General features: G+C 36.1%; 1 protein-coding gene across 1 annotated transcript in view; it reads left to right on the forward strand.

Annotated features, from left to right (window-relative positions):
* The first annotated feature begins 963 nt into the window (after positions 1-963).
* Positions 964-13,005, forward strand: part of LOC145777940 (diacylglycerol kinase delta-like) — a 58,057-nt gene continuing 46,015 nt past the window's right edge. The window contains exons 1-2 of the mRNA XM_082589302.1: positions 964-1,084; positions 2,630-2,771. Of these exons, the coding sequence (XP_082445428.1) occupies positions 1,002-1,084; positions 2,630-2,771 (225 nt within the window). The 5' untranslated portion in view covers positions 964-1,001. The remainder of the gene's footprint in view (positions 1,085-2,629; positions 2,772-13,005) is intronic.

Here is a 13,005-nt window from a genome sequence, read left to right on the forward strand (position 1 = left end):
CAGCCTTTTTTGTAGATTTTACATCGGCATATGTTGTACAATATGACAGATTTGCTTGGTGGGTATTCATTGTGTGTCCTGTCACTTTGCAAATATGTCTAGCCCTATACGGAGTTCATTCAATCATGTTTGTATAAGTTTTGTTGTTTTTGATGCTTAGTTTGCACAGGTTTTTTTCCTGGGTCATCAGTGTGTTATGGTTAGTATGTTGCGATTTTATCAAAAATTACTGTACGGTAGTAGAGTAACTCATTTGTACAGACCTTGCCCATTTGTTGGTTAACAACTAGACTTTGTTAAAGAAAAAGTTTGGTTCTGTAGGTAATTTTTATTATTGCTGAACATTAAACAATTCATTTTAGAAGTTCCCTGAGCATTGTTTTATATATTGTACAGTGTACAAGTGTACAAACTGTACAATATGTACATACTCAACAAAACCCATCCTGTTGTGTTTTTAGTTGTGCAAAGTGTAGGTGAATTTTGTTAAAAATTTGTTCATAGCTAATGGAACGTTGATTGCATGAATGTGGATCAAATTTGTGCTGGCTGCTGGCATAGTAGGTTTTGTGATCTTCGACACTTATGTTTGGACCATCTTACGATGTACAGAGCTGAGCATAACAAGGAAATGTAGATTTGTAGATCACACTATCTAACATCAAAAACGTTGGTGTGACCCATTTAGGTATCAGACTGGTCTGTTGGAGAATTTTCCTTTTAAATTTATTTGCTATGTTTAGAAAGTATTTATATATTTTGAAAAGCGTTACACTGACACCGGTAAACAATTCTAAGTATTCTGTCACTGTCACAGGCGATTCTCTTGGAAATGACTCAGAAGGCTCATCGGATTGAGTCCTGTTGGATCTGTGGGTATCAATTCATATTTAACAGCTTCTTTTTTGTTTAGAAAACACGGATCGAATTCTTGTGCTTCACTCATGTATAAAGTATTTATTTTTTTATATACACTCTGTGATATGACTTAATTCTTTGCAATGCCATTTCCACCTGGAAGAAAGAAAAAGAGCAAATCAAGTCAGTCGGGGAGTGAGAAGAGCAGCATTAAGTCCAAAGCAAGGTGGTCATTTTATGTGCTGTAATGTAACGTGCTCGGCTGCGCTCTCTGCTTTCTGAAGCTATTGAGAAGGTGGATTTAGCGCTATGCAAAAACACACTATTATTTTTCTGCCGTTTTAATACTGTATTCCCATTTTTCCAGCACGGCAACTCACTATTAGATTGTATGCCAATATTGTGATGTTGGTTATCTTGTTCCCTGTCAAATTCAGAACTTGTGCGAAATTCTTTCATCGTGTTCATTTGCGTTTTTCTATATTTCAAAGTTGCGTTATTTTTGCTTTGAAGAATGAACTGTGGATTGATTGATGGTGCGGTAGTTTGCTTGTTTGGTTCACCTGCTAGCATTTGTTGATGTTGGAGTTGTTGTTGTAGTTAAATAAGCAATGGACATCTTTTACCATGTATGAACAAACCAACTGTACAACGAACCCATTCTCAAGGCGTGTTAATCAAGTTCTATGCACTTTTTTTACAAGTTAAGTAGTAGTAGTAGTAGTAGTAGTAGTAGTCCAGTTTTAATCCGGTGATGTCCCCGTTACCGAGGGTGGCCGGATTCACCTCCAAGTGCCCCAATCGTCTTCACACCCTGCCTCCACACCGGTCTGTCTAGCGCGTCCTCTCTTGTCAAGCCCACCTTGCTACTTTCTTCCTCAACTTGCTTTTTCCACGTTTTCTTTGGTCTTCCTTGTTTTCTACGACCCTCCACTCGCAACTCCAGCGCTCTTCTCAAAACATCATCTTCATCCCTTCTCAAAACATGCCCATACCACCTCACTCCATTCGCTTTCGCCAACTTATCACAACTCTCATTCAACTCAAGCAAGCTCAGAAGTTCTTCGGTATTCCTTTTGTCCATCAGCTTTACACCACACATTGCTCTCAGCATCGTTCTCTCAGTTCTTCTTAAAATCGCCAATTCGTTTTCCCGTAAGCACCATGTCTCACTTCCGTACAGCATTGCAGATCTCACACAACTAGTAAGTTAAACAAGAAATAAAATGCGTACGGAAATGACAAAATGTTGGTCAAGTATTTTTAGCTCGGTCTTTTGGCCGCAAGCGTATTTGCATTATTTTTCATGCAACACAAATGGTTAGTCTAATCAAAAATTAAAGAGCCCAAAATGCAGATACTAAACATGTTTTCGAAACCTGAATTGTCTTATCTTCAGTACAGTACTATTAAATGAAAGCAATCCCCGGTGCCGCTAAGTTCTAAATTATATTGCGGCTGACGTCACAAAGGCTAATCTATTTAATTTATACTGTAACGTTACAAAACCTGGAATTGCTTTCATTTGGTAGCACTGAAGATGAAGACAGTTCCGGTTTCGAAAACATGTTTAGTATCTAAATTTTGGGCTCTTTAATTTTTGATTAGACTAACCATTCGTGTTGCATAAAAAATATTAAAAAATATATATTGCAACACAAGGCTACAAAGTTGTGTGTCGTCATTGCATCACTTGCGCAGCAGCAATGGCCATACCCACTGATGCGCACACCACTATTTCCGGTCTGAATTTTTATTTTTATTTTTCCAGCGAAGCAACTCCTCCTGAAAAGCTAAAGTCTCCTTCGAATTCGATAGGAATGTTGTCTTCTGAAAGTGACGAAGAAGAAAATGACAACAGAGAGAAGAGTCTGATTAGAAAAGTGTCAACCAAAAAACAATTAAACAGCAAAGTAAGTGATAAATAACATTTCTTGAAAAATCGTTCCTTGATATCAAGCGTTGTGTCGCGTTTGTAACTTGGAACACAATGTATGGATGACGCTTTCTAGCTCAACGTTTTTAGACGGACGAATTTTGCGGTATCAGGTTGATTCGTGCATGTTAGATCAATTTTTTTGTAGGATGTCATTCCATGTCGTAACTGTCAATGGAGTTTACCGTTACACGAGTTTACATAAGCTTCAAGTGTGTAGATTGTATATATATTTGCTTTGCTTGCGTTTTCTGGCGGTTCTCTGTTGATTTCAAATCTTGCACCTGAAACAACTTCGTTTTTTTACGGAAACAGGGCGTTAATATGCGTAAAACTAACGTAAAAGTAACTTGGGATACAATTACACCCAGATTGCTGCGCAGTGAAAAGCAAACTATGATCTAAAAATACTATTATATCTGATGCGGTTGTCAAACTGGTGCTAGTTGATTTATGGCTGTCACATCAAGTCAAAATCGCCATGTTTATATTGTTTCAACGTTCGCAAACGTGAAACAATGTAAAAAATGCAACTTTTGCTAGCTTGGTTATTAAGCTGATATTGGCTATGGTTGGCTGCTTGAATTTGAAAGTTGTTGGTAAATTAAGTTTTGTTTTTTTGAGACCACAAACAACTTTAAATAATTTGTAAAATTTATTTGTTGACCTACGATATTGCACTTGAAGTAGTTTTGATCCTAAATGTGTTATTTTAAAGAGAAATGCCATAACACTGTCTGGTACTTGTAGAACGGCCTTCTACAGACAGTATATAAAAATATAGTTTTAGCAACTGTTTAATATAGCAACTGTTTAATATAGTTTTAGCAACTGTGCAAAGTTTAATAAAATGTGTTTTTTTTCTATCTTGTTTGCACGGCCTAGTGGTTACAGCAAAGTACCGACCCTTTCAAGGTTGAGGTTCGACTCTCCGCGAGTTCAGGCAGTGGTTTTGATGTCATCGTTCATTTTTGTCCTTGCGTTCATCTTATCTAAATCTTCACTGTATACTTCATTTAAGTTTTGGCCGTTTTTTTTTTTGAATAATAAAAGTTGACTTAAAATAGCTGAAGGACAACTGGGTAAATGCCACTAAGTAGTTAGTGAAGATTATTTCATATGCGCGATATTAGATCGAGAGAAATAAGAATCTTAGTAGACCAAAACCATATTTGACTTCACGCACGAAGATTAAGTTGAGGTTATGGCAAAACCGGTAAAAAACAGGACAGTTCACTTTCGTGCAGCCACACTGTGAGTTTATTTTTATATTTTGGTGTTCTTTGATCTATTTTAAATCGTTGACAGTGGTCACACCTTTGGACATTGGACAGTTTCTGAGGTTATGAGATTGACACGCCGCTGGATGTGAGTCATATCGCCTCATCACTGTTCTGTTCAAATATTTCAGATCATAGGACCTTGTTAGCCTGGATGCCAGCAGGTATCAGAGAAACCTATAAATGAAGGCGACAGGCTCAGATTAATTTTTAACAAAATGTATGCATCGTGTAGTTTGCTTGCTAAAGATGCTTGCTAAAGCCGTAATAGCCATCTCATATTCTCCGGAATGGCCCGTTTCGGTGAGTCCTATTCGGTGAGTCTGATTTGGTGAGTCCGATTCGGTGAGTCCGATCCCTATTCAGTGATTTTTTCAAGTTTTTTTTTTAAATTATTGGGTACCGTAGCCTAATTATCATTGCCGTTTTAGTGTTATGGGTTAGGGGTTAGAGGTTAGGAACTCACCGAATCGGACTCACCGAATCGGACTCACCGAATGGTAGCAGACCCCATGTTCTCATATATTATAATGTGATTTGAATGGTTAGTATGGCTCATCAGTAAGTTGCAGCGTATACTGTGTCGTATAAATAGCACTTCCCACACCATGTTTCCTTTGAAAATACTTTCGTCTGTGGTCACGATAGGTTATTTCATAGCACGCGATTGAAAATTGTTAAATAGTAATATCTCGAAACTTTACACATTTTCGCAACGTTTTCATTCATAAGAAGGCTGGTTTGTTTCGTGATCTGATCAGCTGCTTAAAATGTTAAGTCGCAGTCGATTGAAAGTTTTTCTTATGGGCAAGGCTGTTTCAAGCGACAATTCTATCCGGCTACGAACAATCTTCCTTTTTACGTTGATTCAACGTCTGCAGACGTAAAAAACGTGTTTTGCTTACTGAGAGATTCAAACTCATCGATTCTTGCGCAGTGACATTGAAATTTATGTTGTAGGAAGTTGCTTTTCAGCATTTTAACTGTAGAAAAATGGACATGACAGTGGTGTGAGAAGTGGAAGCAGCAGAAACGTTTTGAACTATATACAGTCAGTACATCATTTCATGCATTTTGTGCTACTGCTTCATTGCATTGTTCAACATTTTGACAAGGTTGCACTATTGAAAAGGGTTGCAACCTTTTTCGTATCTTAAAATTTTTCGTTTGATTTTGCATTATTTGCATTTGGAAGTAAGTCGCTGACGTTATTGGTGACTGGGAATGAACTTTTGAAGATTCTGATTCCAAACAGATTCTCATCCTAAACTATTCGAATAATTCAAACTCAACTACTTAAACGGAATACATTAAAAGGATTCAATTTTCAACCTTGTTGCTTCAAAATCAGATCACTGATACATTGAGCATCATGGGCAATAAATATAGTGCACGCTTGAGTTGGTGAGCGGTTTCATGGAGATCTATTCTGTGATTCTGCGAATTTTGGGCCAGTGTTTGGAATAAAGAGCACTTGCCAGAACTGATTAGCAGACATTCAAATACATTTTTCACCTTTTGTTACTTGAAATTGAGCCTTTCATTTTAGAAGATTCGTTTTAGAAGATAGAGACCAGTGTAAAAAAGCAAGTGCTTCATAACTTGTCCACTGTTACATTGCATCCAGAAGATAAATCCTTCATGACTTCTTTTCATGATCAGCAAAGCTATGCTTGTTGCATATTGCCGCTTTTCATCGTTTGTGGCCTTTCAAGTGATACACTCATCTTCGATTGGTATGATATTTCGGGTCTGCTACTATTCGGTGAGTCCGATTCGGTGAGTTCCTAACCCCTAACCCTAAAACGGCAATGATAATTAGGCTACGGTACCCGATAATTTAAAAAAAAAAATTGAAAAAATCCCCCGTTAAGGGATCGGACTCACCGAATCGGACTCACCGAAACGGGCCATTCCGGATATTTCGGCTTTCAGTTTGCCTTTTTCCAACTTCTTTGTTGCTGCGTTCTCTTCAAGGACACAAATGCAATATTTTGTGAACCTTTAATAAATCCATTCATTGACGATTATTATTGCTGTCACCTTTTTCTTTTATGATCTTATCGATTGTAATCAACATTTTTGATTTGGTGCTCCCAGGTTACTCATAACAGCACTTCAAGCTAGAAACAGTTTACAGCGTCAAACTCAAAATCACTCGTCACGGCCTACTAGAACACGGCCAAATATGTTGCTATTTGAGGAAATTTCTAAGAGTCTGAATTGTTATAAGCATAGCTATGACAAACCTGTCATCTTCCCATTTCCAAAAGTAAGTAAAATGAGCAATATTTGTATCTAGACATATTATTGGCTTGTTTTACCAGAGATTAGATACGTATGTTAAGCACAACTTATGCAATAATAATGTAAAATATGTAAAAATTTTCCAACTCCATCCTGGAGGTAGTCTCATCATAAAGTCGTTAGGTTTTTTGTATAGCAGGATTTTTTGCCAATAGCCACATTTTACTTGCAAAATTAAACTTGGTGGAAAACAAAACAAACTAAAATTTAAATTAGGACATCAAATGAACCGCTTACAACACAGAATTCAGAAAAAATCCTTGATATTTTAAATGAAACATGCAATTTCACCAAAAGCAACACACCAAACGATACTATCACCAGGTTGCAGTTGAAAAATCTTACATATTTTACATTGTTATTGCATAAGTTGTGCTTAACATACATACCTAATCTCCGGTTAAGCAAGCCAAACATATGTCTAGGTACAAATATTGCTTATTTTACTAACTTCTGGAAATGGGAAGATGACAGGTTTGTCATAGCTATGATTGTAACAATTCAGACTCTTAGAAATTTCCTCAAATAGCAACATATTTGGCCGTGTTCTAGTAGGCCGTGCACTCGTTTTTTCAATGATTTCTCGATGCAGAAGCAATGTAAAATGTGCTGATTTTATTTAGTGAAAAAAATAAAGTTGTGGCGTTTTTGTATTTTGTTGACAATTTGTGTTTTTGTTTCAGCCGGCCAACTTTTCGTTTCGTCATGATCTTATTATTTACTTGTTAATTTAGGGTGGATGTTTTTGTGGTCTGTTACACGCTTTTGTACGTACGTTTAATTGGCTGATAGTGCTTTTAATTGAAGACTTTGATAATTTTCGACCCGCCTAAGCTTTAATCATCGGGTGCACCGCTTTGCCTTATCGATCGGTCAATAAACTCAATACGAACACGTTTTATCCACTAAACATCTGTCAACATTGTTTGATTGAAACAGAGTTTGATTTCCAGATTTCCTTTAACACTACCTTGCCTTTGCAGCCTACTAGGAAATTTTTTTATTTTTCTGTAAGCTGTGAGGCTGCTTCTGCGAAACAAGAAAAATCTTTTTTAAATTGCATTTTCAGATGAATAACTTAAAACAAAATGTTAGACTATCAATTGTTGAATCCACAATGAAATACTTCCCCTCAAACTGAATTACTCTTCACTGTAACCTACTATTGAGTGTTTATGTCCTGGCATAAGCTTTGCATCACTGAACAGGTCCAATCAGCAAGGATGACACAGTTTCACATTTCAACGTTTCTCTTTGTACCATATGGAAATAATTATTACTCTGCCGTAGTCTATTCAATAGACTCTATTGTGTTATAACTGTTACATATTGCAGTTCTTATAGTAGTTGTATGGTACAGGGGCTCTATCCACTTTTAGAATTCGGGGGGGGGGAGGGGTGATTTTTAGACAGTGGGCTAAAATCGTCTTAGTCATTCCAAACCACTTCAATAAGTGGGGGGGTGATCACCCTCATCCCCCCCCCCTTGGATACAGCCCATGGTATGGTACTATGTTTCAGACTGCGAAAGTTTGTTATAGCAAGAGCAACCCATATTTGTTTGTTTTTGGATAGTATTTTCTTAAATTCTAATACATCCCACTAAAAAGTTGAACATGGAATTCATTTCGTGTTTCTACTTCCAGGTGTTTTGAAACTAGAAAGTCAAATTTTTTGAAGCTTAGTTTACTTTAAATCATGTGCGCGAAAATGGCTGTTTAGTAAAAATAGCCCTTGAAGGCTTGAAGTCCCCGCTCTAGACACTAGACAGGATGTTCTTCTTCCTGCTTCAGTTTCACCTAAAGAAAGATGATTCAAAGTTGGTTTTTACTCTATATAGTCGCTTCAAAGAAGGTGTCGCACTTTAGTATTGAGGTTGGGCAACTATGGCATTGCTGTTACAACATTATTTGCGCATTTTTATTTATAAGCAACATTTTTGCTGCTGCTTCAAAGGTCTGCCACTGCTTTTGATGGGACTGGGTTCGATTCCAGATCAGGCTAAAGCAACAACTTCAATAAATGGTATCGTCTGTGCATTCACTCGCAAAATATAGTCAGGGTGTAACTGAACGGACAGTGCAAACTTGGCCACCATAACAATGCAAAAAAGAACATGCAAAGGTTTAAGCTCTCAGCTGTCATAGAGCTGCAGTAAATAAACCGAAACAATAATATTTATCATGTTTTACGGTTGACACAACCAACATCGTCTTCGGTTTGAAGAATGATTTAATACAAGCAAGTGCATCGTGGTGCCTAAGTTAGATTTTCTTGAAGCATTGAAGTATTTCACTCATCAAGTACTTGAAAATATTCCAAGTTTTTTAAAAGTTTCTTCCGAATGGTTTTAGCTTGAAATACTACCCATAGCCTTGTTGGTATGGTAATTTTTTTCCCTTGTAACAACCATTGTACAATACATACTTTGCATTTTGCTGTTGCAGCAACCCTGCTGCTGCTGCAACACACCAAAAATAGAAAACATGCTAAAAGATTTCTACCTTTTCCATAAAAAAAAACGCTTTTATCTTATTCCCTGTCGTTCTAAGGAATTTTTTCGTTTTTAAAGTCTTTTTCAATGAAGCATGAAGGACGCAAGTCTTTTCATGTCATCCATGTAAACCTTACTAGCCAAACAAGTCGTCTTAATATAGATGTAAAGCTCTTCAAGTGTTGACGTCTTGCTGGGCTCTTGAGTTTGAGGAATTTTTTTAGTTTGAGCTCGGAGTGAAACCTTAGAGCTCGTTCTGCAGCTTTTCCTACACAATAATATTCTTTGAAACTGAATTTATTTTTTCAGCTCCTTTCGTATCCAGAACTCACTTGAGTGAAGTGTTATCAATATGTATTTTTGTCTGGTCATCATGGCCTATGTTTAAATGGGACGAAATGGCGAGGAATTAGAGCTATTGCAAGCTGGCAAAGAAACTATGTCTGGCCTTTCTTGGTGTGGTAGGGCATGATATAGAAAATTCTTGCCGCTGTACTATAAATAAAAACGTTACTGATCAGCATTTTGTTGTTTTGCAGCAAAGCAACACTCTGTGTGTTTAACTTTTCCAGACATGTTACACTCTTTGACTCCTCAAACTGACCCTTATTTGACTCGTATTTTACATCATGACTTCGATTAGTGTTTCTGCTGCTAATCGTAGTATTAGAAGGATAGTGAGCTGTTGATATACAATATTTTTATGCTCTTTCAAAAAATAAAAACCATTGTTGTCACCCCGTCATTACAAAGGAATTTTTGTCCTTTTTTAACCTTTTTCTGTCATGCTTATTACATTTTTTCAATTATTAGTAAACTTATAAACGGATGTGACGTTTCATCGTTTACACACTAACTTACCGAATGTAAATTAATTATTCATACCTTTCTTACTACAATGCTCTATGTTTTATTTGTCTACAATTCACACGTGTTTCATAATGAGTTTCTTGTAACACCAAAAACCAATATTTGTATTGAAGTTTTTAATAATAATTTTTTTTTATTAGCTTTAAAATTAATGTTTATTAATCGTCGTCCAGCTTCAATGGCCATTTTGTGGAGTTTTTATTAAATTAATTTTTTATTATATCCTGATTCTTTCCTATTCATTGATGCCAGTAGATGTGTGTTTGTTCAACGTCTGGTTCCTGGTTAGATTGAGCGAATAAACTGTAATAAAAAATAATTTGAAAATTTTAATATTCTGATATTTTGCGATGAAACTTCACAATTAATAGTTAGGGTTGCCATTAATATCCAAAAAAATGTATTTAAATCACCTTAAGGTTGACACTAGTGTATTTCGCAAAACAAAGGCAAAAATACCTTTACGCACTGTAAATGTGCATTTTAACCATTTTTTCCGATACCGGTACTTGATTAAAGTATTCACTTTTAATTCTCATCTAATCTGTTACCGAAGTGTATTCTCTCCTGCAACTAAAGAAATCTAGGCTTAAATTCAATTTTTGTAGTCTACTTTTGGACCACCGTCCATAGTCTGAGAAGCACCACCCTACACTGTACCGCTGTTATCATACTTTATAGAAAACGGCTGCATTTTACGAAATTCCTGCATCATGCAATGCCAATAAAACTCATAGACAGTCATCATAGTATTAGTTGACAATACAACAACGAATGCTTTAAAGTGCAAGGTCTGAGCTTTGAATTTACTGCATTTCCAAATAAACTATTTTAATGCTTTAGTTTTTAGAATATATGCACAATTTAATTGACTTGAGTTGTTTCGTCGTTGTTTATAGACAGGGTCTTTCTGCGGAACTTTGTTGACGATATTTTGGCTTTGAATAAACATTGAAAAAATTAACGCAAACTTACCGTGCCTCCTTCGTCATTTAATATTGTTTTAAACTTTTCGTGAATCGAAGTTAACACGTCATACTCGCTTTGATGTGACGTCACTCAAACGCTTTGCCGGTTCGAGAACGTGGATGCAAATTCGCCGCTTCACGGTATTCTTCGGTTTTGACGTCATAGAACGCTCAAGGCAAGGAAGAAGTGCGTAGAAACCAGCTAACGAATTGATAGCTTTGATGCTGTTGTATTTCAGTTTTCTATCTTTTCATATCGCGTAATAGTTTTATTACATCTTTTGAAATGTACTAAAAATAAATCTTCAAATAACCTTTGGACAAATTTTCTACTTGCCATACTAAAAGTAGAAATGAAAACAGTGTCAGATTTTTTTTACTTTTAGTTCCAGTCCAGTTGTCAAAATCCTTTCGTTTTTCATTGAAACAACGTCTGCAGACGTTGAATTAGTAAAGAGGACCACGGCCTACTAGAACACGGCCAAATATGTTGCTATTTGAGGAAATTTCTAAGAGTCTGAATTGTTATAAGCATAGCTATGACAAACCTGTCATCTTCCCATTTCCAAAAGTAAGTAAAATGAGCAATATTTGTATCTAGACATATTATTGGCTTGTTTTACCAGAGATTAGATACGTATGTTAAGCACAACTTATGCAATAATAATGTAAAATATGTAAAAATTTTCCAACTCCATCCTGGAGGTAGTCTCATCATAAAGTCGTTAGGTTTTTTGTATAGCAGGATTTTTTGCCAATAGCCACATTTTACTTGCAAAATTAAACTTGGTGGAAAACAAAACAAACTAAAATTTAAATTAGGACATCAAATGAACCGCTTACAACACAGAATTCAGAAAAAATCCTTGATATTTTAAATGAAACATGCAATTTCACCAAAAGCAACACACCAAACGATACTATCACCAGGTTGCAGTTGAAAAATCTTACATATTTTACATTGTTATTGCATAAGTTGTGCTTAACATACATACCTAATCTCCGGTTAAGCAAGCCAAACATATGTCTAGGTACAAATATTGCTTATTTTACTAACTTCTGGAAATGGGAAGATGACAGGTTTGTCATAGCTATGATTGTAACAATTCAGACTCTTAGAAATTTCCTCAAATAGCAACATATTTGGCCGTGTTCTAGTAGGCCGTGAGAGGACGTATTTTGTTTGCAATGGAGGTGCAACAGGTTAAAATTAGCTGTTTTTTCTCTGAAAATTTTCATCGAAATCCCGGCCCGACTCGTCACCTTTTCGTTGTCGAAATGATTCAACTCAGTGTCTGAACTTTCTATTGAACAATTCCTAAAGAAGCTTATTAACCTAACTTGTAGTCACTCACTAAACGATTTAATATGTTACCGACAGCAAAAACTCATAGGCGGCACGATTATATGAATGCGCAGGGGTTAGATTGTAGAGACAGTGTACTTTCAGGTGTCTAATTTTGTTTCAAATTCTAACTTTAGGAGTGGATAAACTCATATGTTGCACTGCATGGGCCAGATTATTCTGTAAAAACGTAGCAGTTAAATAAGGTAACGTTCATATTAGGAAGTTCGTGCTGTAAAACGACCTATTTATCAGCTATAGGGTTTAAAAAGGCACATTTGGTACCCATTTGTCCTACAGAGCAACATTTCTGGTCCTTGTGCTTTTTTTAGAACTTGTTAACGAAATTCTATTAATTTGTTAAAATGTTTGCTTGCAGCATTTCAATGTCTTCAAGTGTTGAAATTGCCTCAAAACAAAAAAAGTTTTCCTGATCAATTCTCTTGAGTTGTTGGCGCCATTAGGTTGACGAATGAATCGATCCAGTTCCTCAACTACGAACTGAAATAGAAAATATTAATCGAACATTCAATTCACGTGGGAAGATTTTTCTCTGTTAAAAATTCGCTCTTTGTATATTATTTCAATGTTTGCAGACGTTGAACCAACGTAAAAGGGATAGATTTTGCTAGTAGCATTATCAACTTTTTTTTTAACCAGAGCCCCATGTGTGATGACCTCTGTTATCTTAAAGCAGGTTAAGAAGCATTGCAAGATTTTGTTCTTATTTTTTTGAAGCAATAAATTTTGTCAGCTTCAAGGCCACACTCTCAATTCCAATCAATGGCACTGATTGCAATGGTTCCTGAATCCAATTTATTGCATTGTGATTTAATGGCCTAGTTAGAGCTAGTGCTTGTCAAAGAATACTTGATTTGTTTCGTCAGCATCTTGAAACCTAACCACCATGTTACGATTTCAAACCATTTTACACAGACTATAAATCT

Source organism: Aplidium turbinatum, chromosome 10, assembly GCF_918807975.1.
Source record: "Aplidium turbinatum chromosome 10, kaAplTurb1.1, whole genome shotgun sequence".
Classification (NCBI taxonomy): domain Eukaryota; kingdom Metazoa; phylum Chordata; class Ascidiacea; order Aplousobranchia; family Polyclinidae; genus Aplidium; species Aplidium turbinatum.